This window comes from Microcebus murinus, chromosome 22 (genome assembly GCF_040939455.1).
Source record: "Microcebus murinus isolate Inina chromosome 22, M.murinus_Inina_mat1.0, whole genome shotgun sequence".
Classification (NCBI taxonomy): Eukaryota; Metazoa; Chordata; class Mammalia; order Primates; family Cheirogaleidae; genus Microcebus; species Microcebus murinus.
This window is the reverse complement of record NC_134125.1, coordinates 2,618,892-2,645,639: the sequence shown is the minus strand read 5'-3', so window position 1 is coordinate 2,645,639 and position 26,748 is coordinate 2,618,892. Positions and strand designations below refer to the sequence as shown.

At 48.2% G+C, this 26,748-nt stretch overlaps 1 protein-coding gene across 1 annotated transcript in view; it reads left to right on the top strand.

The window, feature by feature from the left end:
- Window positions 1-2,910: 2,910 nt before the first annotated feature.
- The window catches only part of TMEM132C (transmembrane protein 132C), a 154,175-nt gene continuing 130,337 nt past the window's right edge, over window positions 2,911-26,748 (top strand). Inside the window, 4 exon segments of the mRNA XM_012784859.3 lie at window positions 2,911-2,931; window positions 6,978-7,121; window positions 7,238-7,460; window positions 12,300-13,188. Of these exon segments, the coding sequence (XP_012640313.2) occupies window positions 2,911-2,931; window positions 6,978-7,121; window positions 7,238-7,460; window positions 12,300-13,188 (1,277 nt within the window).

The following is a 26,748-nucleotide window of genomic DNA, read 5'->3' as shown; positions in this document are numbered from 1 at the left end:
TTGTCTTGTCCCCCTACTGCATCTCCACCGCCCAGAACCGAGCCCGGCACGTAGTCGGGGCTTGGTGAGTGGTGTTGAGTGTGAGAGAGGGCCCGTGAAGAGCTGGGGAAGGGCGCCGGGAAGAGGGCACGGCCAGCCCGGCGGCTCTGAGTTGGCATGACCATGCCAGGCAGGTCTGTGTGCCTCGAGTCCGGGGAGCATGGGGTCAGGGAATGTGTGCATGGGTGCTCGACTTGCAGTTTATAACAAATGCATGCACGTTGATTTTTCACACCATTATAAACCTGAAAAAGACTAAGTCAAACCACCCTAAATTGAGGACCGTCTGTAAACCCCTTCCCAGACTCCCTGGCAGCCCTGTGACAGTGAGTCAGTACCGGCAAGAACCCGTAAGCTATGTTCACTGTGTTTTGTGGGCCAATTAAGAAAAAAGAAAAAAGAAAAAGCTAATATTAAGAAATGCATTAACCTGGTACAGACATTCTGTCCTTATTTTCTTCGTTTCTGGAACTCAGACGCAATGGCTGGATGGGTAGCAGCTTTATTGCAATCATGGGTGTGGGAGCCTTCGTCGGAGAGGTTGGTGCAGAGAGAGAAATGGATCCTGGGTCCTTCATGAGTCCAGGGAGCCTTTGCATAAGCCCTGGGTAACTATGTCTGTAAAGCTCTGTGGGGAAGAAAATCTGCAAAAAAAAAAAAAAAACAAACCCATAATTATTATAAATACTTGTGGTTTTTTGTTTTTGTTTTGTTTTGTGGTGTTTTTTTTTTGTTTGTTTGTTTTTTTTTTTTTTTGCATAAGTGACATTGCTCTGCCTTAATTTTCACCCAGTACTATGTCTTGGAAATCTTTCTTGGCAAGATCTCGCGTGTAGTTCTCCTTTTCTGACTGCTGCCTAACCATAGTTGAAGATTAATAGATCGTGTTTTCAAGCTCCTCACCTTGTGCCAGGCCTGAGTCTGAGCACTTTACATCAGCGAGTCGTTTCATGCTCACAGCGGCCCCAGGAGGAAGTGTGCTGCCAGTAAGTTCATTGTGCAGGTGGGGACACTGAGGCACGGGCCAGGGGTGGCAAGGCTGGGCTTGGAGCTGCCCTCTTCCCCGGGAGGCCCTGTCCTCTGTCTCTGTTCTCTTTCATCCTCGCTGTGCCCTGGCCTGTGGTTGTCTGTGCTCAGGGGCTTTGCCCGGGACAGGCACTTACACTGCGTCCACTTCGGGGCAATGCTGCAGTGGACCGCTCAGACGCGTCCGCCTGTGCCCGCGAGTGACAGTGGCCGGGGTCGACACTGGCCAGGGACCACCGTAGGTCAGTGGATGAGAACACCACTGGCTCCCAGCAGGATGCCCTCTTGGTGGTGTCGCCGGCTCCTACCCGTGACCTGCTGTGTCTTCTCACGGCCTCGCCTGCCCCCCGGGAGGAGCCTTCCAGGGGTTGGACCGGGGACATCTCTCTGCCCCTCGCCCATGGGTGAAGGGTGGTCCGTCTTCTCCCCCCAGCACACGGGTCTTCTCCTGGGCACCAGGGGCCACGGGACAAGTAGCTTTTCTCTCACCTTGGTCCCATAAGGGGGAGAGACGGTCTGGACAAGGCTTTGCAGCTTGCTTTCTGTAGTAATAGGGCCCATATGTTCTCCCTCACACCTGCCTTTTTTTTTTTTTTTTTTTTTTTTTTTTTTTTTTGGTTTGTGAGTGTCCAAAGGAAGGTGCATCTTTCTGGAACAATTGCAAACTTCGGTGGCCTTGGACACCCAGCTGCAGCAGTGCGCCAGGTCGGGCGGGGTTGACCGGGGCATCTGTATTCCACAGAGAATTCAAAACCAGCAATAAAACTAATCAAAGCGGGTCTGCCTTTCGTCCCCTCCATGGCCGGCAATTTGAAGTGGGCGTAGGAACATACTGCTGCCCAGGGAGGGGGACCCCTCCCCCCTCTCTCCCGGGGAGCAGCACCTCCTCCAAGGTCCCGGTCCCGGCGTGCCTCCCTGGCCTTGCTTTCCTGCCTCCCCATCCCACAGCCGGCGTCTCCTTGCTTCTCCTCCCAGAACCACCTTCTACTTCTAAGCAATTGTGAGGGTTTGAGTCTTATCTCCTATTCACATGGTTACTTCTTCCCATCGGATCGCTCCCCTGTTGCGGCCGCCTCCTCTCTGCTTTAGAACCCGGTGAGCGTGATAAACAGGGTTTAATTATCTGTATATTCCCTGCAGAAAGAAGCAAGGCAGCACGGGGCACAAAAAAAGCCTCTTAGTTAAAGTTTATCGAGAGAAGACCCTTCCCGGTACTATCTCCCAGTGGATTTTTCCCCCCTAAGATTAACATTAAGATCAGGATTGATGTCTTGCCCTTGCAATATTAAATAAGAACTGTTGTAGGCTCAGTGGGCTCACAAATCAAAGATAGCACGTCTGAGTATCAAGGTACATCGAAACGACAGTGAGGGGCATCTCAGGGGGGGCTTAAACCATGCAGGGAAACAGTCGAGCAGCCTCTGGCTCCAGGCATGGCTGGACCCAAGAGCTACTCCATCTCCCGACTGTTTTAGTCTCAATGTTAACTTCACACACTTTCGAGATGGGATTTAGCATCTGTAGACTGACACAGGCGTTAGATCATTGCAGTGCTGTCACCGATTACCAAGCACTGACACTGTACCTCCGTAGGAGAAACATCGCCGGAAGCGAGATGTGGATCTGAAATCGAGCCTGTACCCCGAGGCGGTATAGCACGGAAGTGGGCACGTGAACCCCAAGTTCAAATTCTGATTCTGATGTCAGCATTCCTGGCTGGGTGACCCTGGGTGAATTGCCCACTGTCTCCGGGCCTCGATCTCCTTATGTATTAATATAAAATGGGGATGATCAAAGGACTCCACCCACGGGGATGCTGAAGGTTTAAAGAACTCGGCGTACGACATGCAGTACCTGGACCCGCAGGTGGGTGATGCTGGACTCACCCTCACCCTCACCCTCCTCCTGTCTTGATGATCCAAGTTTCACCAGGCTAAGATTCCACCTACAATTTGAGGGATATTTTTTTCCCCTTGACTTTTCCAGGATTCTCCCCTATAATTCTCCATTCCCCCTTGGAAGGCTCGGTTTAAATGTCCTTTTTCACAAGTTACAGCCTATGAAACGAAAGAGAAAATTGCTTTCATCTTCTGATATTCTTTTCTATTTTCTTTTTTTTTTTGTTTACCCCACCATCAGGAAAGCATTTTCTACTTTGTACCCTAAGACTTCTCATTAATATAATCATCCTAAACACTGGTATAACCAAACAAAACTACAGATGCTAACCGGCAGGCAAATGAGACTCTCCTGTGGGGGAAAAATATGGATGACTCAATGATATAGAGAAGTTGTTTTTTTTTTTTTTTCTTTTAATTATCTGTAATTAGTGGGAAAGAAAATATGTGGACTCTATTAAAAACAAGCTCTTTATTTTTGAGGGGAAAAAAGACCATCGAAAAGAACAGGAACGCTGTTCCTTTTTTATTTACATGAATTGAGATAATTTGGACTCTCTGGATTAATGTAAGGTTCCATGATAAATAATACCACCATCTGCAATAAATGGATGCCTTTCTCTTTGAATGGATACAGCTCAACATCCTCAAACCATATGCTATGTGAGCAGCAAATGCAGTTATTTAAATTCTGCTGTAAATGTGTACATTATACAACTCGAAATCCCTCCTCATTTTTTTTTTTTTTTTTTTTTGGTTTTCATTTCCAAATTGTTTTGGAAGCATGGTAAAAAAAATAAAAATAAAAAAAAAATAAAAAAACATGTTTACATCTTGAATCCAAGAGGTAAACCTGGTATATAAGTCAGATCATAAAGTGCACTGGAGAAAGCCCTGAGAAAGTTCTCATCTGCACGAAACACAACTCGGAGAGCCGTCTTCCTTCTCTACCAGGGGTCTGCAAGCCATAGCTAGAAGCCCACCTCTAGCCCTCCACGGGATTTTTGTGTGGCCTGGAGGCTAAGAATGTTTTTACATTTTTAAATAGTTGGGGGAAAAAAATGTTAAAAACAGAGTAATGTTTCTGACATGTGAAAATGACGTGACATTCAAATTTCAGTGTTTCTAAATAAAGTTTTATTGGAACGCAGACTCGATTATTTGGTTACATCTTAGCAGCCGGAGCAGGCCTTGAGTCATCGAGACAGAGACCATCCGGGCCCTGAAGCCTGACGTATTTACTGTCTGAGCCTTTGCAGGGAAAGGGTGCTGACCCCTTTCTTTGTGTGACTCTGGAAGCCAAGTGACCTCAGTTTGGATGAAGCGAAGGGTGTTATCATTCTAGAAGCTTTTAGCTGAAAGCAGGAGGAAACCCTGCTCGTGGTGGAAGTCCGCTGACTCACGGTACCTGCAGCCAGGTGAGGTCCCGGCCGAGTTCATCCGTGTTCCCTCACTGTTGTCAAGACCCCCGGCCTGAAGTTTCCTCTGTGCCCACCCCCTGGCTGGAGTGCGTCTCTGGGGACGTCACTCATAGTTTCAAGATGGGTGATGGCATTGATGCCGTGACTTGGCCCCTCCTTGGCCCCTGGGGCCGGAAGACGTTTGCTTCTCCTGAGAGGGAGGGGACCTCCTCCCCGGAAGTCCTCACAAACTTCTCCTCGTGGCCCTTGGCCCAGACTGGCCTAAGGCGGGGCTTCCCGACCTCAGCGTGTCGATCTTTGGGGCCAGATAATTCCATGTCGTGGGGCCGCCCTGTGCTCTGGAAGGCGGGGAACTGCACCCCTGGCCTTCACAAGAGGCCAGCGGAATCCTCCCTGCCCCCCCAGTGCTGACAGCCACTTGCAAACGTCCCCTGGTAGCAAAATCGCCTCTATTTGAGCACTGCAGGTTTAGGCCTATGCATAACGAAACCAGTTCCTGGAAACAGGTTTGGAATTACTTTGTTTTATTTAGACCAGAAATTGGCAAAGTACAAACCACGGGCCCAATCTAGCCTGTCACCTGTTTGCGTGGCCCATAAGCTAAGAATGGTATTTACATTTTTAAATGGTTACATAAGTGCTTATATAATATTGGTTTTTGTCTCCCAGACTGAAAATAAAAAGCCTAGGATATTTATTCTGTGGCCCTTTAAGAAAGAGTTTGTCCACCTGTGATCCCAGCGTCTGGGGAGGCTGAGGCAGGAGGATCGCTTAAGCCCAGGAGTTTGAGGCTGCAGCCAATCAGAACCCACTTGTGGATGGATCTGGGTCCGCGCAGGGGCCAGGGGCAGGGCAGATTTGGAGGAACTGGCCCGGTGGCCACAACACGGGTTGATTGCCAAGCTCAACTTCAGGAAATACTAACACCGTGCAGTTAAAACATCCCATTTTAGATTTATAACGTTGCCTGGTAAATATTTCCCTCTGTGCCTACTTAAGGCACCATTCCCCCTGCTGATAGAGCCTAAGATCCTGAATGTTTTAGAGCATTTGTCTCTGAAAGGCACGAATCCTTCTCTCTACTTCTAGGGGCCCATGTGAGTAGCACCTGAGAGTGATTATAGAGTTCTCCCAGAGAAACGGGGGGTGGAGGTGGAGGGATGGGGTGGGGGAATATCCCCCCAGGGGCTCTGGGGAGAATGTGTCTTTTAAAAGGAGAGTTTTACTGTTATGAAATTGCAAACCGCACTATGTAATTTCAGCAAAGGATATTCGGGGTTTGTTCAGAAGAGGCATTGAAATCAAATAATCCATTTATCAAGGTGCCTTTTGTTTCAAGAGAAAAGAAACAACGGGCCATATTTAGCATGGAGAGGCATTCAGTGTCTGGGGAATGTTAATAAATCACAAATGGAGAGAGGGGGGAAAAATATTTGGGCTGGCTTGTGTTTCCAGTAAGCCGCAGTGACTTGGGAGGAAAATCCAATCGGGGCTCCCCGTGCAGCATTTGGGGAAAGGCAAGTTCTGTTCTGCAGGTGTCTGGTATCATGTGAGTGAACCGGAGATGCCTGACGCAGAATATGCAGCCGAAGTCATGAAAAGAGTCCGTCTGCCTTGATTTCAGATCTTTTCTTCCTCACATAGAAGTCGCCCAATTATTTTTTTTCACATAGGAAGATCACCCTTTTTTTTTCTCTCACATTTCTGTAGCCTTCAAAGCTTTTTAGTATATAACTTATCAACATAGTTGAAACAATGTCAATAATAATAATAATAGTGACATCCACATCTCCCAGTTGTGAAGCATGTCGAGTCCTTTGCTTACGGCTTTAAGTGAGGTGGTTTTATGTGATTTCTATTATAGAGATGAAGGTTCTGAGGCTGAAAAGATTAAGGTATTTGGGAAAAAAAGAATCCTTATGGGGGCAGTCGTTGGGGTAGGATTCAAGGATTCATTGTTGTATTTTGTCTCACTCTAGGAATGTTGTTGAGCACTGTGATACATTTCTTCTTTCTGCGCTGGAGAAGGCTTTGGTTAAAGTCCTTCCTCTGTTTCTTCCTACTTATGTAAGATCTGACAAACCACTTACTTTCTGTGCGGATCCGGTGAGATCAGGGCTTCTCAACCTCGGCACTGCTGCCATTGTAGGCTGAATAATTCTCTGCGGTGGGGGTGCCGTCCCGTGCGTTGGAAGGTGTCTAGAGCCCTCCCCGGCTTCCACCCGCTTAGATGCCGGTAGCAGCCCCCTCCCAGCTGGGACAACCAAAAACGTCTGCAGACATCACCAATTGTCTCCTCGGGGGGAAAAAAATCACCCTTCGTTGAGAACCACTGACTTAGACGCTATTTTTGGAAGTCCTTTGCATGCTCTAAAACAATTCCACCTGTGCATCTGGACTCTTCCAGGGGATTTTATTTTTATTTCATCCAATTGATGAGGGAAGCAGGACCTAGTATTCTTACCACATCCTAACCTGACTCAGAGCAAAACCTGGCCCCGTCCCACCTGCCTGGACCGACTGCCCACTCCCCACACACCCAAGTCCTGGGACTTCCCTCTGCCAGTCCTGTGCCTTGGCCCATCCCCTCCAGGGAATCCTCACCCTGTTTCATGCCACCTCCCCAAGCCCTACCCCTCCTGCGCGCCCCAGCCCAGAGACCATCAACCCTACACAGTCCATCCCTGGTCAGTCGGCGTGTCTGAAAGTGGGCATCCCGGGGAAGGTGGTGCATCACGTTAGCGGAAGGTGTCATTCCCCCCCCCCAGCCTTTTCCTGTCTGGCCACTAAGTGACGTGGTGGCCATCTCCTATGTCCACTATCTCGGCATCTCAAAAACTCAATTTCCGGCAGCGGTTTGGTGGTGGAGCTCTCCGGCGAATATCTGAGGGAGTACGCAATGTCCCCAACGCCGGCCGGTGGGCGCAGATAGAGATAATGGATAAACAGGAAGGGAGGCGGCAGATGAACGTGGCTGTCGGCGTGGAGGCCAGACAGACGGGGGCGGCTGTCACCTGCTCCCCCATTCTCCACCCCGCCCCACGGCCCAGGGAACCAGCATTGGGCTTCTCCAGCGGTATTGTTTAAGATCAATACCAATGACTCAATTGTCCTACCTTCCTGGGAGACATTGGCGTGAACAGATGAACCCGAGTGAGGGGGAGGATGGAAGGGTATTTGTCAGAGCTCACGGCACCCTGGGATTGTTTCCTGGCAATCAAGAGATAAAGTTTCCAGAAAGAAAACATAACAACAAAAGCTGGCAATCGCCTCTCCTTCCTTAATCTGCTCGATCCGGGCTGAGTTGAGTGAGTGAGATGGGTTTCGGTGACACACACGGCGTCACGGCATGTGGGGCTGCAGGTGGGCCCCGCACAGCTCCACGGGGTCCGTCCCCTGAGTGTCTCCTTGGACGGCTGTTGGGGGGGTCCGTGGACATAGTGTGAAACGACCTGACTCTCACAAACGAGACAGCGATTCCCTTCTCACTCCTGATGGAATTGCTCTATCTAAGAGAAAAATCTCATTTTGCTGTCACTCGATCTTCCTAGCACCCACCTCTACAGATAATCTCTCCATTTAACAAAGAAATGGCCGATCTAAGGCTCAGGGCTGTAGGCAGGTGCAGTTGGAGGGTGAGATCTTGGCGGTTCATTTGTAGCAGGATCATTGAAACAAAATTATTAAGTCATTGATAGGAGCACATTATTAATTGCAAGTCTAGTCAATAAAACTATCAATTATTAATGAACTGCATGATTAAGTGCATAAACATCTGGCTAACGTTGTGAAAGTGATGGATGTCTGAAGCTTAGGAAACCACCATCAGTTGAAAGCGCTGAGTGCAGACAGCCGCGCTAGGCGGTCTTGGGTGTATCCACTCTCAGTAAGTTCGTGATCGGTTCCCGGCAGCCTCACGGACGATGCCAGTGCACTATTTCATTGGCGAATGGAAATGATTTTTTTTCTGCCTGCTGCAATCATTGTCTGGATTAGTTTACTTCCAGGAGACAGGAAACTCTAAAAGTAGGTAACTGCAAGGCAAAGGAAGGTCCCTACCTGAAGATGACATTTCTTCCACACCAGGGGTCCTCGAACTATGGCCTGCAGGCCACAAGCGGCCCGCCGAGGACATTTATCCGGCCCGCCGGGTGTTTTTGCCGCCGCTGCCTGTCCTGCTTAGCAGCCGACCCGTCCCGGACCCACGGTGCGCATGTGTGGAATGTGCGCCGCGCTCTCCAACGGCCCTCCAGCGGTCTGGGGCACGGTGAACTGGCCCCCTGTTTAGAAAGCTTGAGGAACCCTGCTCCACACATTTGATGTGCAGACGTAGAACGGTCACGGAGAATCACCACCCCTGCTAGTGGATGCAGGAGTGTCCGTGGCCATTGAATCCAGTTTTTCCTACCACCTGTGGGAGGTTCTGTCTTCACATTGCTGCTGTCTACACTCTGCCTCATTGCACGCCTTGCCACTGTGTTTTGCGAAGTGGCTCCTTCCACCATTTATTTGCCTGGCTGGCTTGTTCTTTGGGCCACTGGTCAAGCTTCATGCATTCCCCGAGTGTGGATGCGTGATGACTGGGTCACGCAGTGTGCAGGGCGGGAGGGCGCCCTAAGGAATAAGAACACGATCCCTGCCCTCACGGAGCTTCCAGTCTGCCAGGGGAAAGAATCATGAACACTTTGCACTCGCTTGCTTTTTTCTCGATTCCTTCATTCTACCCGGGATGTAATTTTTTTAAATGCCCCACATTTTACAGAGCACGGCAGTAGAATAAAAAACTGGAGTTTCTTTTCGTACAAATTTGTTTGAATTTTTTTATATTTCAAATTATCGATACGTTCAAAGAGTAATTTTAATCTCTATCATTTTTCATGGTGTGATATTTTTTGAAACATTCACCCACACGAAGACCCGGTTTACATTCACATGTTTCGCAAATGTAAGTCGTCTCTCTTCTTCCTCCTCTGATTTTTCTGTTAGAACAAACACAATCTTTTGTGTTTTTTTGTTAGGGTGAGGTGTGATTATATGGAGCTTTCCATCTAAACGTTGCTCTAAGTTGGTGGATAATAATCTACCCCTGGAAGTTAGTGTGCTATCTCTGCATTTACATTTTACTTCTCCTTTCGTGCTAATGAAAACAAGAAAAGATACTGGAAAAATAGACAAAAACCCCCCTTCCCCCCGAGGTGAAACTACGTGTCGAGTGCGGCTCGACATACGAGCTGCTACCGATGCCAACCGTGTCGAGTCACACGCGACATCCGAGTGCAAAGGGTTAACCGGATATGCACACACAAATAGACATAAAAGTACAGCTGTGCAAAGAGGCATGCAAGGCAGGTGCATGGTGTTATCGGAGTGCATGGCGGGGCACCAGACCTCATGGGGAAGTGAGTCAGGACACCTTCCCAGAAGCACTGAGGTCGGAGCTGGGAACTGAGCGGGAATAATTAGGCAAAAGACTGGCACGTGCAAAGGCCCTGGAAACATGAAGAGACAATGTGCGTTTAAATTTCGATAGCAGTTTGCATGATCAAGAACAAATGCATGTCAAGATATAACGCTATTTGCACCCTCATTATGAGCCAGGCGCTTGCTGAGTACCTTATAGGCGTCGTCTCATCAAACCCTCGCAGACCTGGGAGGGAAGGAGCAGAGGGGATGCAGGCCCTGGCACCCAGGGGACAGGAGCCTCTGGAACCGGACGGCCGGGCACGGATTTCAGCTGCATCACTCGCAACCAGGAGACCTTGAGTGAAATTACTTACCTTCTGCATCCCTCAGCTCCCTCACCTGGGAAAGGTCATCGTCAGACCTGTCCTATGAGTCGTTGTGAAGAACTCCTTCTGGAACGCTGTGCCGTGGCAGGGCCTCCTGGGCGTGTTTAAAACCGGTTCTGGAATCCGGGGCTTAAAGCAGAAGGATTGAGCCGTCCATGAAGAGAGAGAAGTGAGTGAGACCTGCTGACCGGTGACCTCAGGGCAAGGCCTCTGGGCCGAGGTGAGGAAGGGATGTGACCTCTTTGAAGATGCATCTGGACAACCCAAGGACTTCCGCCCGGCTGTGGCACAGAAGGCAGCCTGGATCTCCCGGCCCGTGTCCCTTCCAGGGAAAGGATCAGGTGCCCCCAAAGGAGGGCATAGCCGGCCGCCACGCACACTGGTGGGCTGCACACGCCGCCCCGGGAGGGTGGGACAGGCAGGAAGGTTGGAAGGTTGGAATGAAGAGAGAGCAGAGAGGACCTCTCCTCTTCTCTCTCAGTACATGAATCCAGGCTCCTTTGGGTTTTCTGAGCAAGGAGTTGGGGTTTCTTGGGTTTGCTAAGTTAGCAATTGGGACAATTTACGTTTTGGGGTCCTGGGTATGTACCGTGTTTCCCCTAAAATAAGCCCTAGCAGGATTTCTAAGCATTTGCGCAATAGAAGCCCCACCCGGAAAATAAGCCCTGGTGGTGGGCGTGGCTGCGCAGCGCGTCTGCACAACCCGTGCGTGTCGTCTCGGGATCCGGAAAGAAGATGAGCAGCCCTTCTCATCTGTCCCATGAGAGCTCTGTTGTTCGACCTGAGAGATCGGGGGCCGATGGTTCTAAAGGAAATAGAGTCGCAAGAAATTCAGGATGGCATTCGGGGTTTGGAGAGTGATGATGATGTTCCAGAAGACGACGACTTCACTATATTTGAATCAATGTAGATGATTATACCGTACTTAAAAAAAATAACACATCACCTGAAAATAAGCCCTAAGGTGTCTTCTTGAGGAAAAATAAATGTAAGACCCTGTCTTATTTTTGGGAAAATACGGTAGCAAGTTCTTGGTGGCACCCCCAACAATGTAGTATAAGCCCGGGGAAGGATTTAGGTGCAGACAGCATTCAAACAGCAAGGAGCCTGCCGGTGTGCTGTCGATGTCTGTGATGGCTCAAACATCCCAGGAAGACAGGGGTAGACGTGCTGCTCTTTTCTGCCTTGGTGTTGAAAGCTCTTCCTATGCCCAGGTCATAGAGAAATTCATCCATGTTTTTTTTAGCACTTAGAAGATTGAATCTTCCTAGATTTACAGCACTAATCCATTTGAAGTTTATTCTTACATATGGTGTAAGGTATGGATCTAATTTTATCTTTTTTCTCCCCCCAAAAATCTAGCAGTTGTCCCAGCACCATTTATTAAAAAGTCTCTATTAGCCTCAGGATTGGAGATGCCTCCTTTATCACCTACTAAACTTCCATATGTTCTTGGGTTTATTTAGGGACCTTTTTTTTTTCTGTCCCGTGAGTCTATTTTGCTATTCGTGTACCAATGGCATCAAATACATTTTAAAACTCATACAAATTATTAGTAAAAATGCCCACTTCACTCTCATCGGTTATTTAGCAGCATTCTGTTAGGTCGAGCTCTATGAAACTGCCACCGCGGGATGATCCCTACTCTACACGATGCTCGCTTTCGTCTGTTTCAAACTAACAGAAGGACACGCACACAGCGCGTGGGCCGTGGAGAGCCATGTGCCGGCGGATTCCAGGAGGGATTTAACGATTCTAGCCAAGTGGGCTTCAGAATGTCCCTCCCTCCTTTCCAAACGGCTCACAGACCTCACCCTTTGCACTCGGATGTCGAGTGTGACTCGACACGGTCAGCATCGGTAGCAGCTCGCACCGTGAAAAATTATAGAGATTAAAATCACTCTTTGAATGCATCGATGATTTGAAATGCAAAAAAAAAAAATTCCAAATAAATAAGTTTGTATGAAAAGAAGCTCCAGTATTTATTATTCTGGGGTATTGAAAAAATCAAATCCCGAGTAGAATAAAGGAATGGAGAAAAAAGCAAGCGAGTGCAAAGGGCTAACGACTTCTGAGGAGCTCCTTAATGATTCCGACTTTGTCTTTTCTCTCTTCTCCCCTTCTAGTGATAGAGGGCCGTGGAGTCACAGACAACGTGCAGAGATTCTCCTCGCTGCCGCCGTACCTCCCCGTGAGCTACCACATCCTGCGAGCAGAGAGGTCCTTCTTCCTCAAGGACGCCGGCCAGGACCCACTGCGCAACTCCAGCCTGCAGTCCCGCGTGGAGTCCTTCTTCACGCACCGAGCCAAGCAGCCGCCGGTCGTGAACGCCAGCTATGGGCCTTTCTCCGTGGAGAAGGCCGTGCCTCTGGACTTAATGCTGAGCTCGAACGTTTGGGGTGCATCCAGCAAGTTTGGTTTCGACTGGAAACTGAAGGCCTGTATCCTGCGGGACAAGATCTACCTGAGCCGGCCCAAGGTGCAGGTTCTGTTCTCCATCGTGGGCAGAGACTGGGGCGACCACAGCGCCGGGGAGAGGCTGCCCTGCCTGAGGGTCTTCGCCTTCCGGGAGACCAGAGAGGTGAGGGGCAGCTGCCGGCTGCAGGGGGAGCTGGGGCTGTGCGTGGCGGAGCTGGAGCTGCCGCCCGGCTGGTTCAGTCCCCCCACGGCGGGGCCCGGGAGGAAGAAGTCGGCGGACCAGCAGGAGGGCAGCCCCGTGGAGCTCTACTACAACGTGCAGCCGGGGGCCGAGCGAGGGGACTGTGCCGGGGGTGACTTCAGGAAGGGCAACGCCATCCGCCCGGGAAAGGACGGGCTGGGGGAGACCACGTCCCACCTGCAGAGGATCGGCAGCGTCAGCCTGCTCTGGACCCAGGACAGCGCCCAGCTCAGCGAGTTACGTCTGGATGGCAACGTGGTCATCTGGCTGCCTTCCCGGCCGGTCAGACAGGGGGACGTGGTCACTGCCTATGTCACCATCGCCAGCAATTCCACCGTGGACCTCTTCATCTTGAGGTAGGTGCCCAGCCTGGCCCCTTGGGTCGTCTTTGGCGTGCCTGGTGTGAGACTGGGCTGCAGGCTTGGTAGATATTCCGGAAGAGTCGGTTCTCGCTACGTTCAGGGCCCCTTCAGGCTAACAGTGGGAGCCACATCGTGCACCTGCCTCATGAGCTCAGCCGTTCTCCTTGCGCTGCGTGCTGTGGGGGGAGGAGGGGGCGGAGGGAGGGCAGGAACTATAGCCAGAGGAGCAAGGTCAAAGTCATCAGCCTCTTTGACCTTGACTTGTCATCACATTTGAAGAGAGACGTGATTTGTCCTTGGCTTAGGATTCCTTTGCAGATGGGCCATCATGGGCTGCACGATTGAAAGTCCAAGACAAGGCACAGGAGTTGTGATATCTCACTGTGGGTGCATACATGAAAGGAACCAAGGATAATACACTTTTTAAAATTTCAAAGCATTGCGGGGGAACAAAAGCTTCTGGTTATATGGATCACTTTTGTGATGCTCCATTCGGGGTTAAAAGTATCTGTCGCTGGATGGTGTTCATAGTACATTTATTTTTAACTGGGAGGGGTTAAATGTTGCTAGTTAGTGTCTGGGAAAGCCTACATTCGTGAGTGTGGCTCAGCAATGATTAAAGGACCGGGTCCAACAGAAAGCTCTTTAGCAGAGGTATTCCATCTCATAAAATAAGCAAGCAAACAAAAGAACACTCAAATTAAAACAACAACATAATAACCCACCTGCCCTCACCTTTGCTGGTTTGGCAGGTAGCACCAAAGTTGTAACAGGGCTGCTGTGTCACTCTGTATGATGATTCTAAAATTTGGCACCAGGGCACCTCCTCTGACACTCCAAGAACACCTGCTAATCTTGCTTTTCTGGCAACAAGAAAGATGGGTCACTGACAAAGCTATGATGGTTGGAGAACGCTTAGACTTTGGGGGACTTTTTATGGTACAAATAACCTGTATAGAAACTTGGCACCAGCCTCCTGTGTGGGGTCATTTTCACAAGTGACGCTCGTCCATAAGCAAACAGAGGCAGCCTGGATCTTGTTTGCAACTCAACAAATTGAACTCGGAGGCAACCCTTGCTTTAGGGTCCAGTTAGCTCCTGAAACTCAAAAGTCAAGGTGTAGGTGATAGAACCTTTATTTCCTGTATCCATAATGTTGTTTTGGAACCCCATTTTGGAAAACAAAACAAAACAAAAATAATCACCAACATACATGAAGAAATGCGTGTGCAGGTGTGTTTCACAAATACTCATAAGCATGCTCCCTGAGGGTCTGTCTGTCTCTCCGCTCATTGCTGTGTCCCCAGCCCTGGGCATATGAATTAGCACAAAATAAAGCCCCGATAAAAATGTGTTGCATTAATGCAAAACCAAATACATAACAGCAAATCTATATCCTAAACATTTTTTTCGTGGGTTTATTTTTTCATAACTGACTAGGTGAGGTTTCCCGAACTAAAGATCGAGATTGCTAAGTGCAAGCACAGGAAGCCTTCACTATTCCAAGGATGTTCCAAATGTATTGGCGATCGGGGTCCTCGGTTCTGAAAATTCCTGTTGCCATGGCAGTGTTCCTCCGTGCTCCGGGAAAACTTAGAACGCTGAGGAAGAAACTTCTTCCATGTGACTGTTCCCCTTGCGCTCACCTTCTCGCTGAGTTTGCAGAATCACTCCAGGGTCCAGTCGACATTCTTGTAACTCAAGAATTTGCAGCTCTTAGGTAGCTAGCTCAGTTTTGACCCCGCAGGTCATTAAAGAGAAGACTGGAGGCGGCCCTGAACCCTTCAGCCTCCTCAGCAAGCAACTGAAATTGATACCCGAGGAAGCGACGGTGGCAATCACGCGTCCTGGTTTGCCTGGTGGGTGGAGCCCAGGCATTATTGGCTGTAACTGAAGTTCTCCCAACCAAGCCAGCACAATGCCGCATGTGCTCAGCAGCAGCGGTGTGCTCCTCGCATGCTCCAAAAAATAGATAAAAAGCGTAAAGGGTGGATGCAGGGAAGAAAGCTCTTAAAGAGTAGTGCTCAGGCAACTTGTATGCAGGAATACTGAGAGAGGTATTATTTTTCCAAACAGGGTGTGGCTTGTAGGTGGAATCATTTCTTGCATCTAACTGTGTGACAAGAGTATTGAGGTAGAATTGCAAAACCGGCTCTCGCCTTTATAAGGACTTTGTGAGGTTAATCCATTGCAGACAGACAGACCTAGTTCCCAACTAGCCCAGGGCGGAGGGCAGAGCCACGGGTCCGCGCTGGTGGGTGGGAGATGGGGGGATTCATGGAACACGTCTGTCTTGATGGACTGAAGCCAGTCGTGGGTCCTCAGAGTTGAGTCCTCTTGTGCACAACACACACACACACAGTTGCACAAGATGCACGGATGCCCATAGCAGCATGAAGCAGAATGTGATCTGTCCAGACCATGCCATGTTGCTGTTCAGCCACAAAGAGGAGTGAAGCTCTGATCGTGCTACAATATGCATAAACCATGAAAACAGGATGCTGAGTGAAGAAAAGCTGGGCACGAACCGTCATGTATCGTATGACGTCATTTATGTGAAATACCTAGAACAGGCAAATGCACAGAGACAGAAAGCAGATTAGTGGTTGCCAGGACCCCGGGGAGCCAGTGCTAATGGGTGTGGGGTTTCTTTTTGGGGTGACAAAAAATATCCTGGAATTAGGCTTGCCCCGGGTAATTGTAGACGCTTCTTTTGCAACCGGGCAACGTAGACCCCTCATGAACAACATAGACCAGCGTCGGAAAGAGGAGACCCTGAAACCCGATCGAGTTCCGCGTGGACTCCAACATTTGGAGCTAATTCAGAAAATTCTGGAAACTCATTTTCCCACACTCCAAAATTCATTTCCCCTGTCAGACATCTCCAAAGGAAGAGTTTGTTTTCATTTTCTCCAGCTTGTCATTTTAAATGTATTCTTCTGGAGCAGAGAAGAGGAACAATTTTCTTTCTGCTTGGGAAGAAGTGGAGAAATAATGTTTCCTGCTCCGTCCCCGGCCCCTCCCGGCCCCCACAACACATCTGGGTTGCCTGGCAGCCGGGCTTCCGCGAGACGGCGGAGAGCGATTTTACTGTTGTGGGAAACATTGAGACACAAAATTGACTCCAGCTCTGTGAAAAGAGAAAGGAACCAGAGCCCTTGCGACCCGAATCCTGCCCCCTTTCTTCCACGTTCTTTAACCCATTTAAAAGTCATTGAGTTCCCCCAAATCACAGCGTTGTCTGTCTGTCGTGAACTATTTAACACAGGAATCAATGGCCTCTGGACATCAGTCCCTTTCTATGGGGTGGTCTGAGGTGGCCAGGAAAAGTCGCAGAAAGAGCATTCAGTATTTGGGGGGATGGAGGGATTTTTAAATGCTCCTGTGCTGCTGCTTGGTTTGGTGTCATTATCATTAATTCCAGCGTTCCTAAATATCGGAAATCTGAACCACTCATGTCTTAAAATCCCAAGCGTTATTAGCTGAATTAAAATCTTGGGGGCAGAGAGAGAGAGAGAGAGAGAGAGAGAGAGGGAGGGAGGGAGACAGAGGGAGGGAGGGGCGCCCATACCTGTTTCAAAAGCATTCTGATTGCATCCCCCCTTGCTTAAACTCTTTCCTGGAATCTCGTTGCTGTCTCAGCTCCCATTTTCAGTGTTCCTAGAGATGTCAGGCATGTTCTCGTGTGTTTAAAGTCCCTTCACTTGTCACCAGGCCCAGCTGGGCTCAGGTCTACTTCCAGAGGTGTGACAAACTTTTATTTTTCAGTTTTTTATAAAGGCTGTGTCCTGAAATAGGGGGCTTACGGGCTACAGGAGGAGGGTGTGGAGCCACCATGGATCAGGAGGGCAGGGAGGGGGTCCTAGTGGAGGGCCCCTAAACTGGTGAGACTCATGGAAGACGAAGGCAGAGATTGGGAGTGCCGAGGATTAACAGCAAACCACCAGAAGCCCTCAGGAGGAACCCACTTTGCAGATACCTTCCTCTTGGACCTCTGGCCTCCAGAGCTGTCCAACAATGCATTTCTGCTGTTTAAAGTCACCCAGCACTTGGTGCTTTGTTATGGGAGCCCTAGGAAACGAATGCACCAGGTGCTCCTTCTGTTGCTGGTCAAGGGACCCAACTTTGAGAACCAGCGGCTTATAATTGTGTAGTGAGCAAGGAGCCTGGGTGTGGGCTGCCCAGGAGGGGTTCAGCAGCCCCATGCCATCACGAACTCAGGATTTTCCCATCATGCTCCATTGCCTTCCTCAGGATGTACCCATAATGCACCGTGCCTCACAAAATGGCTGCCACCACTGTGAATATAAATTTCCCCGACTGCGAGTGGCCCGTGCAGGAAGGAATGGGGCAAAGATAAAAAGATAAAAGGCTATCTCCTTATATGGAGCTGCCTTTCCAGGGAGGGAAATCTTGGCCATAAGCCTGGCAGCAGACTTCTCATTACAGCACATTGGCTAGCACTGGGTCCTGTGAGCTCCCTTAGGCCATCTCTGGCAGAGAGGAAAGGGAAATTATGCTATCATCTTTTCTTTCCTTTTTTTAAAATGTCTGATCTTATTTATTTGTAACTCTCAGAAAATTATATTTCTGATGGGACTCAGAGTAGAAACTCTCAGAAAGGACAGCATCCATCTCTTGGAAATCTGTTTCTGATATTTGTCCTTGGCTTGTTTTAGTCTTTTGGCCAAAAGCTTAGTGTATTCTGTGGTCTCTCTGTATTTTTCTTAGTACATTGTTTTTTTTTTTTTTTTCAGAGTAATATACTGAAGTTTGTGTCCTAGGGAAAATGGAATAACAAAATGCTGAATCTTGGAGAGCTTTGGTCCTTGGTTTATTATCTTCGTTGTTTGGGGGATTTCTTAAAACATACTAATGGAAATCATGTTCTTTGAAGAGATTGGAAAGTTTTCAGATTCAGTTAGCTCTTTTAGACTTTAATTGACAAGACACAGTAGTGTTGTTCAGTCCTGGAAAAGCCTTCTTAACCCCCCCTGCTATGATTTAGATATTTGTCCCCTCCAAGACTTGTTGAAATTTGATCCCCATTATTGCAGGTGGGGCCTAATAGGAGGTGTTTAGGTCATGGGGGTGGGTGAATTCCTCATGAATAGATCAATGCCCTGGTAGAGGGTGAATGAGTTCTCACTCTGTTACCATGAGAGCTGGTTGTTAAGAAGAGCCTGGTGCCTCCCCTGTCTCTCTCTCTCTCTTGCTTTCTCTCTCACCATGTGATCTCTGTGCACAGGCCAGCTCACCTCCTGCCATGAGGCTCTTGCCAGATGCAGATGCCCAATCTTGAGCTTTCCAGCCCATCAGAATCATGAACCAAATAAACTTTTTTTTTTGCTTTATAAATCACCTCCTCTCAGATATTCAGTCATAGCAACAAAAAATGAACTAAGACACCTCTTAGGGGTAGAATTTTCTTAGCATAAAGTAACCATTTTAAAGTGATGAATTACTGACATTTAGTACATTCACGAGGTTGTGCAACCACCACTTCTATCTGGTCCCAAAACATGTTCATCATCTCCAAGAGGGGATCCCCTACTCACTAAGGACTCACTCCTCCCACCTCTTTCCCCAAAGCCCCTGGAAGCCACCAATCTGCTTTCTGGCTCTCTGGATTTCCTGTTTTGCATTTCCCTATACCTCATGTTTATTGACAACAGCCAAGTTGAGAACACTCAGATTAGGTTGCACAATGCAACCCCAAGCAGATATTCCATTTTCCCCCCTCCTGTTCTCCTGGATCTCTAACAGTACCAGGTGGACAAGGTCGAAATACCCTGCTTCATGGGGAAAACTTGTTGGTTGTTCTCCCCACTGATTCAGACCCCCAAACCCTTCTGCATTTCAGCACGGTGTCAGCAGCAACTTCTGTGACCATACGCTTCTCAAAAAAGGTACAGAGTTTTCATTTATCATCCACTTCAGTGAGTTTCCGGCAGCCATTCACTCGGAAGGAGAGGCTTGTCTTCATCCTGAAGTAGCTACTCGCCTCCACAGTGCCAGGAAAAAGAAAATTTGAAAGTTATTTCTTTTGCATCCCCTGAGGCTGTACACATGCTGCCCAGATGACACTGGGAGCCACTTAGCCAGAAAGATGAGGGGCTGCTTGTCACGTAGGGATTGAGCAGTGCCTGCCATAGACAATACTATCAACTCACTGGGACTGATTTCTACCATCTTTTGAGATAATGGCCTGAAAGATACATTTTTGTTCAATTACCGGGAGAGGGGTACAAACTCTGAGTGTGTAGAGTGAGATCTGTACCTGTCAGATTTATTGTCCAAGAGAAAGAAATTGTCTAGTTCTTGACGGTGTGTTTGGTGGAGGCAGTCTCTGTGGCCAGTTCATTAATACCTCACGCCCTAAATGCTCCCATACAAGGTGTGAAGAAGAACCTTTCTTTTCTCAGCAGGATGAAGGAATGATGCTGCTACCGGTTCCCAGCACAGCCTGCTCAAGGCCATCTGGGGACGTGGAGGCCATCTCTCCCAAGGTCTATTTTCATCTTTCCTCTCTGTAGCTCACTGGAGGGGAAAGGGGGCCAAGGGGAGGGTGAGGTCGGATTTGACAGCACCCCTTATGGCGAGGGAAAGGCAGGCAGTGTGGACAGGAGGAGCGGATGATGGGGCAGCACAACGAGTGATTTTTGTGATGCTCCTGGCAGTTTGTGAGCAGCCGTAGAGGACAGTCAGGTGGAACTGTGCTCTTTGAGGGATCAATTCCCGGTCCCAGCCTCCCCGAGGGACCTGTCAGGCTGCTTCGTAGAGTATGTTTTGCACCGTATATTGCAAAACGACATTAGAGCTTTCGGTTTCCTCTTTCTGGCGGGAGGTATCATTTGAAGGGAGAAATTGTCTGCTGATAGCTCTTTCTGAGATCCTTATGAATAACCTCAGTTTGAAATAATGGCCTTGGCTAAGGGATATCTCTCTCACTCTCCTCTCCTGGACTTTCCATGTGTGACACAGAGGTGGCACAACTAGCCGCCTCTGGCCAAATCAATCCCACAGTTGTGTTCGGTGTGGTGTCTGCAAGACTTTAAAAATAAAAACAACTAGTTGCTCTTTTAGCTGTAGTTCTTAGTTGTGAATAGCAGAATGGGCTCCAGCTGGGTTAGGCGGAACATGAGCACAGCAGAGGATCTCAGGGAGTTCACAGATCTTCACGAGAAGTAGAGGCAGGGTTAGGACCTACAGAGCCCAGAGTAATGGCCAATCCCTCCATGGGGACATCTCCAGAGAAAGGCCCCCCGCCACAGCCCCTTGCAGCTGTCACCGGCGACACTGAGAAGCGGGTGCCAGGACCACATCTCTGCTGCCCTGAGAAATCTCCCCCTGCCCAGGAATACATCCTTTTATTCTCTTCCATGTCAGTGTCTCACACGGCTAGATCTGATTGGCTGAGACCCGGTCACCTGACTTCATGGAGCAGCAAAGAAGTCTGGGAAAGTGAGTTTCTGGCTTTTGGCTCCTGAGGATGTTCCCAGGAATGGAAACCACTTCCCACATGTAACAATGGCATACAGAAATGTCCATCCTAGTTGCTAATACTTTTATTTTGTTTGTATTTGTTTTTTTTTTCCTTTTCTTTTTAGTTGACACATAGTAACTATACATATTTGTGGGATATAGAGCAATATATATATATATACACACATACACACACACACGTAATGACCAAATAATCACGGTAATTAGCATATCCATATCATCGAACATCAACCTAGTTGCTGATACTTTTAAAACAATGGTGAAGCGACAGAAACTAGAAAAGCATGATGACACCTGTAATGCATGACGCTGGACTCAAAATCAAAAACATGATACAAAGGGTGTTTTTGTAACCATCGAGGATTTTTTTTTTCCTATTGAGGTGAAATTGCATGACATAAAATTCACCATTTTAAAGGCAACAATTCAGTGGTGATTAGTGCAGTGACAGCATTGTGTTACCACCACCCCTGTCTAGTTCCAGAACATTCTGTCACCCCGGAAGGAAACTCCAGACTCATCAAAGCAATTACTTCCCGTTCCCCTCCACCACCAGCCCCTGGCAAGTGGGGAAACTTGACTATAAACTGGCCATTTATATATTAAATGGTCATTGTCGGATCAGTAAAAACCGCCTTGGATATGATTAGGTCATTGCAGTCACAGAAGTTTCTCGTTCCCAGAAGGTGCAGGTTGGGTGTTCAGGAGTCAAGTGTGATGGTGTCTGCTTCTTACTGTCAAATGGGTCAGAACAAAAACAGATACGTACAATATACAGAGGGAGCGAGAGCAGCAAAAGCATAGATTTAAAAATCTTAAAGTTTGCGAATTTAGCTGGAAGTTAGGCATTTAGGATAGTATACCTTTTAGTTTTTCCAGTTTTACAGTTGTTTTGAGAAAAACATTGAAGAAAAACATACCAATGCCTGAACCTTACCCTAATCCAGTTAAATCTGAATGTCTGGGATGCAGCTGGATGTTATCAGTATTTTAAAATTTCTCTCCACATGATTCTACTGAACGGTCAGAATTGAAATTCACAGCCCCAGACTAGCCTGCGTCTCCAGCCGAGTTTTTCTATCCTTCCCCCCCCCCCCTCCTCCTTGTGCTAAAGCCTCACTTATGTACTGTTGCAGCAGGCAAAGCTCATTCCTGCCTCAGGGCGTTTGCACTTGCTGTTGGCTCTGCCTGGAATGCTCCTCTTCCTTCTGCCTTTGCAAATTGGGTTCCTTCTTGTCATTCAGGACCGAGCACCAATTCATTCTCACCCCTGTTCACCTAATTCTTTTGAAAAAAAAACATTTAAGAAAAAAATAGCAATGCCTGAACCTTACCCTAATCCAATTAAATCTGAATCTCTGGGATGCTTACCTTTCTGCAGATTCTCTGTAGGGTTCTCTCTGTACCGATCTTTTGTCATTTATCCTCTTTGCACCATCTTGTATGGGTTTGCAAACTTGAAAACACCCCTGTGGGCTTCATCTTGAGCCAGGATGGTGCCTTTGCATGTGAAGGTGCTCCTGCCCAGGTGAGGGTTCCTGGCACTATTAAAGGACAGCAGGCGACACTAGTGGGTAGCAGGAGTCCGGGTCTGGGGCGAGGTCTGCTGGTTTTATAAAGATGCCCTTGGTGTCTGCAGGCAGGGAGGGGACAGGCTGGTGATGCAGTCAGTGAATGTTCAGATTCTCTCGTCACCGGTGTTTGAGGACGGCCACCCAGGGGTGATGCCTGGAAGGGGGTCTGTGTGGTTGGTGTGGGCAGAGCCTCAGCTTCTGGCTTTCAGGTCGGGCCACATTCAGGCAGGTGACTCTTCCATAAGAAACAATTTCCAGGTTCTCTGGCCGAAGACGGTGGCAGTAAATACCTTCCCTGTTTGCTCTGAGCAGGGAACTTAGCAACCCGAGCACGGCCCCAGGCCCTTGGTGCAGACGGTGTTTGGTGAGGGCTCCCCCTTCCGCTCCCTCTTCTGTTGCACTTGAACCTGATTCGGGCAATTATCTCTGTGAGGGGTGATAACTACGAGGAAGGGGTCTTCAGTCAAGATCAAAGAACTCATTAAGAAATTATGTTTTTCCATCCGACAGAGATGGGTGAAACGGAAAGGAAGATGTTTGAACACCAGGGCCATGATCTCAGGCTGCTCCTCCCCTGAGGTTAACGGAAGCCACTCAGAGCATTGCTCACTATAGAATAAAAAGTTGCCTTTTAATTCTGTGAAAGCCTCATACAGCCTTCTGGAACTCACTCACCTGGCATTGCTGCTTAGTCCTTAATTCTTGAACTGTCTCCAGAAAAGCAGGCAGAGGCCCGTTGCTATGGAGACCACTGGCTTCTTCTTTTTTTTTTTTTTGCATAAGAAAATTTAAAGAAAATGCTACATTAAAAAAATATATATATACCTACAAGTTTTTTTTTTCTTGAGCCCAGATTGCTGTCGTTTTGGCCATCTAATTTAAACAGTGCAGCAGTGTGCACATTCGCACTAAATTGAACAAAGAAATGGATTAAAAGAGAGGGTGCAGTTTGTAAGATTGGAGTGGCCTCCTTTCCCCTCCCATTCCGTCTCCCGGGGCTGCGAGCTCTGGGCTGGCGGCTGTTCTTGCTGCCCTTTCACGAGGCGCTTTCAAAGCCCTCGGTAAGCTTTAGGCAGAGCCAGCCTCACAGGTGATGTGACGAGAGTCGTCAGTTTTCAAGGTGCTGTGCCTTGGTCCTGGGGTGTCCAGCAAAGGGGCCCGGAGCCTCAGGAAGCCGCTCACCGGCTGAGGGACAAGCTGTCCCTGCTCCTTGGCCTGTCCCCCTGTCTCTGGTTGGACATCCCTGTTGCTGCCGCTGGGACACCCTTGTGAAGGGCCCCCCTGAGTGCCTGGAGTTTGCAGGGCCCCCAGGAGAGCTGTGTCTCTCCCCGAGTTCTGGCACTTGCTGCAAAGTCTGTGTGCATAAGAATGAACACTGCACGATGGAATAAATGGCGATTCAATAGCCACCCCCTGGGGATTCTACACTGGCTTCTAGAATGCTCCGTCTTCCAACATGCAGCCAAGCCCCTGTTTGTAGAACATGAAAGGAGAAGGCGCAAAACACCAAAGAACCCCCATAATTGAGTCATAATGAACGTGAGATAATTAATCTCTGTCGTCTTCAAAGCCGCCGACAACTGTACAGTGCTGTATGTTCCTATAGGTCCTTTAATTCCCCCTGACACTGAGACATTGTTTCCTTGTACCTTGAAAGAAGAAAGCAAAGGAGGACGTGTGAGATGGATCCATAGTCCAATCAATATACATCTTTGGTCAGAATGGTTTGCCGTCTCAGCTATGGGAAGGTGACCCCGTTTACAACAGGTTGATGCTTGATCAACCTGTTGAAAACGCGCTGCACAAGTGGAGTGCAGACAGACACTCCAGCCTTGTGGTTGAGTGAGCTGCAAAGAAACGGTGGATCTCCGTCGGGATGCAAGATGTCCGTGAGTCAGCACAAGCCGGGTGTCCCGTCTTCCATAAGTCTAGCTCCTGCCCCGGAGACCACACCTTGAGAAGCACCAAACTTCCCAGAGTGTAAGATGCCTCTTCTCCCATTTCCCCTGAGGCGTCTAAGTTTCTCTATCTCATTAATTTAATTATCTGTTTTGCAACGGTCTATTGAGTGGACTTCATGGCAACTGTGAAAGAAAACAGCGTGGTCGGCCCCATGAATAGATGAGCTCTGTGGACCTCTGAATTCTGAGCCCGTCTTTGACCTTGAATTCTTTGACTTTGACATTGTATCAGGCATGGGGTGGGCTGCTGTGCTTCGGGCGGGCTGCTGTGGTTCAGGCACCCCCAGCCGCATTCCGCCCTTACTTAAGAAGTGATGCAATAAGAAATGGCCTTTGTAAAACTAAACGGCCTGATAATACCTTTGTACTTTGCCCCCAGGGACTGATTGCACCATTATTTTCTAAAAAGTGCTTCCATAGCTGCAGATATAAATGAATGGAGAGGCTGAGGAATGCAGAAGTCCAAGGAACTAGGCTGAGAATTAGGAGGAATGTTTCCAAATCCATTGCTGAGATCTCTCTCATTTGTAGTTGTCCATCACATGCAAAAGGTGCAGGTGTCCTAAGCAAAAGTGAAATCGTGGGAAGGGTATTGGGCAGCGTGTGGAATGAGTGGGGCCAGAACTAGAAAGATGGGGCTCAGGAACAGCCACTGCTGTTGTGACAGGTGACCTCCACCATCCCTCCTGCCCTGTGTTCACTTGCTCAATGGTCAGACTCCTTGAGAAGAAGCAGAATGGGCTGAGCTTTGTCTTGCACTCTCCCCTGGCTGTCCCAGGGCAGGGGAGAGACAATGCAACTCTTGGCCAGTCCCTCAAAATTAGTCTATTACCAAGACTTCACACAACAGGCAAGAGATCAGCCCCTCAAAAGAATTTGGTGCCACTAGGGAAGTAAACAGATGATGAGGTCCTAAAACAAATGTTTATTAAGAAAGGGGCTACACTAGATGCCTTGATTAGTATTTAAGGGATTCATGCAGAGGGATGCAGATAAGTATTTAACCACAGCTCTCCAGCGAGTAGACAAAAGACAGCCCTTATTTGTAGTGGTTGCCAATTTCTCTGGTGTAATACTCCTGCTATGAACAATTTCAAGTTATCAGCTGGCTCATTGAATTCCTGAAAATTTAACACACAGCCTTCAGAATCAAGTAACAGTCAGCTTCTGCATGCACCTAGACACATGACATTATTTCAAGTGCTTCTTTAGAAAAGCATACTAATATAATCCCTAAAACAAGCCACAAGTAGCCTGCTGAATGTCAGAATGATAAAAATCCACTATTTTTTTTCAGTTGTTACTGATGAAAATTGACTGGTGGCACTGAAGGTTAAGTCTCTGTTCCAAAATCATATAGCTAATAGTTGCTGGAGCTGGGATTTGAACACTGATGAACTGTTATGTAACTCTTTACATCATAAACCACCCTGAAAGTTAGTGGCTTAGAGCAACTGTTTCCTTCACTTGCAATTCGTTTGTCTATAACGTGACTGTGCTCAGCTGGGCGGTTGTTCTGATGTTGGTCAGGCTCACTCAAGTGGCTGAGATTCACCGCCAGTCACCTAGGTGCTTCTAGGGATGGACTGGCTGTCATGTGGGATGACAGGGGCCTCATGTATGTTGCATAATCTTGAAGGCTAGTCTGGGCTTGTTTACATGAAGTCCCAGGGCTCCAAGAAAAAGAGTAGAGCCAAGACCCTGGATTGGAATTAGTACAACACTGCTTTTGCCACTACCTTATTTGGGTCACAAGAAATGACAAGACTATCCCATGACCCACTTCCTCATGGGAGGAAAATAGATCCCACTTCCTCATGGGAGGAATTTCAAAGTCACATTGCTAAGGGACTTGGGTACAGGGAAGGAAAAATGTACCCATTTTTATAATCTACCACAGGGATAACCTGAAGACAAAATTATACCCTTTGTTTCTCCTTTATTAAACAATTCATAAAAACATTGTTTAGTACATGGGTTGTTAGAATCTGGTGGTTTGAAGAAGTATTTTGGGGGGGGCGCTATGTAGTATTTTAAAAGTTAAGAATTTTTATTTAAGAGTCAGCTTTTCTATTTTTCTCTTAAAAAATAGAAGGTCTGAAAGTTGAGCCCATTTTTATGCTTCAAGAGCTTGGAGCCCACCCGTGGCTGCTCTAGGGGTGGGGAGGGCTCTCCCCAGCCCTCTGTACCTTGAACACAGCTCTGCCTCACTGATTAAATTGTTCTCCTGATCCCTGGAGGTCTTTCTGTTTGCAGTGTCTGTGATAGTGTTTCCGTGTGTAAGTATTTGACTTCATTAAGTTAATTGGGTTAAGCTACTCCACTGCTGAGGAAACAAACACACCAGATACCTTCTTATTAGTCCATGCTCTGAGTCTGTTTACAGTTTATTAGGGTGACTTCTCCGTTTGGACCGAAGCCAAGACAAAAACCTCATCCTGGCTTGATGTTATTATGATTCCATTACGGGGGAAGTCATCATAGATTTCCAATACGTAATGTGTGAAGATGCA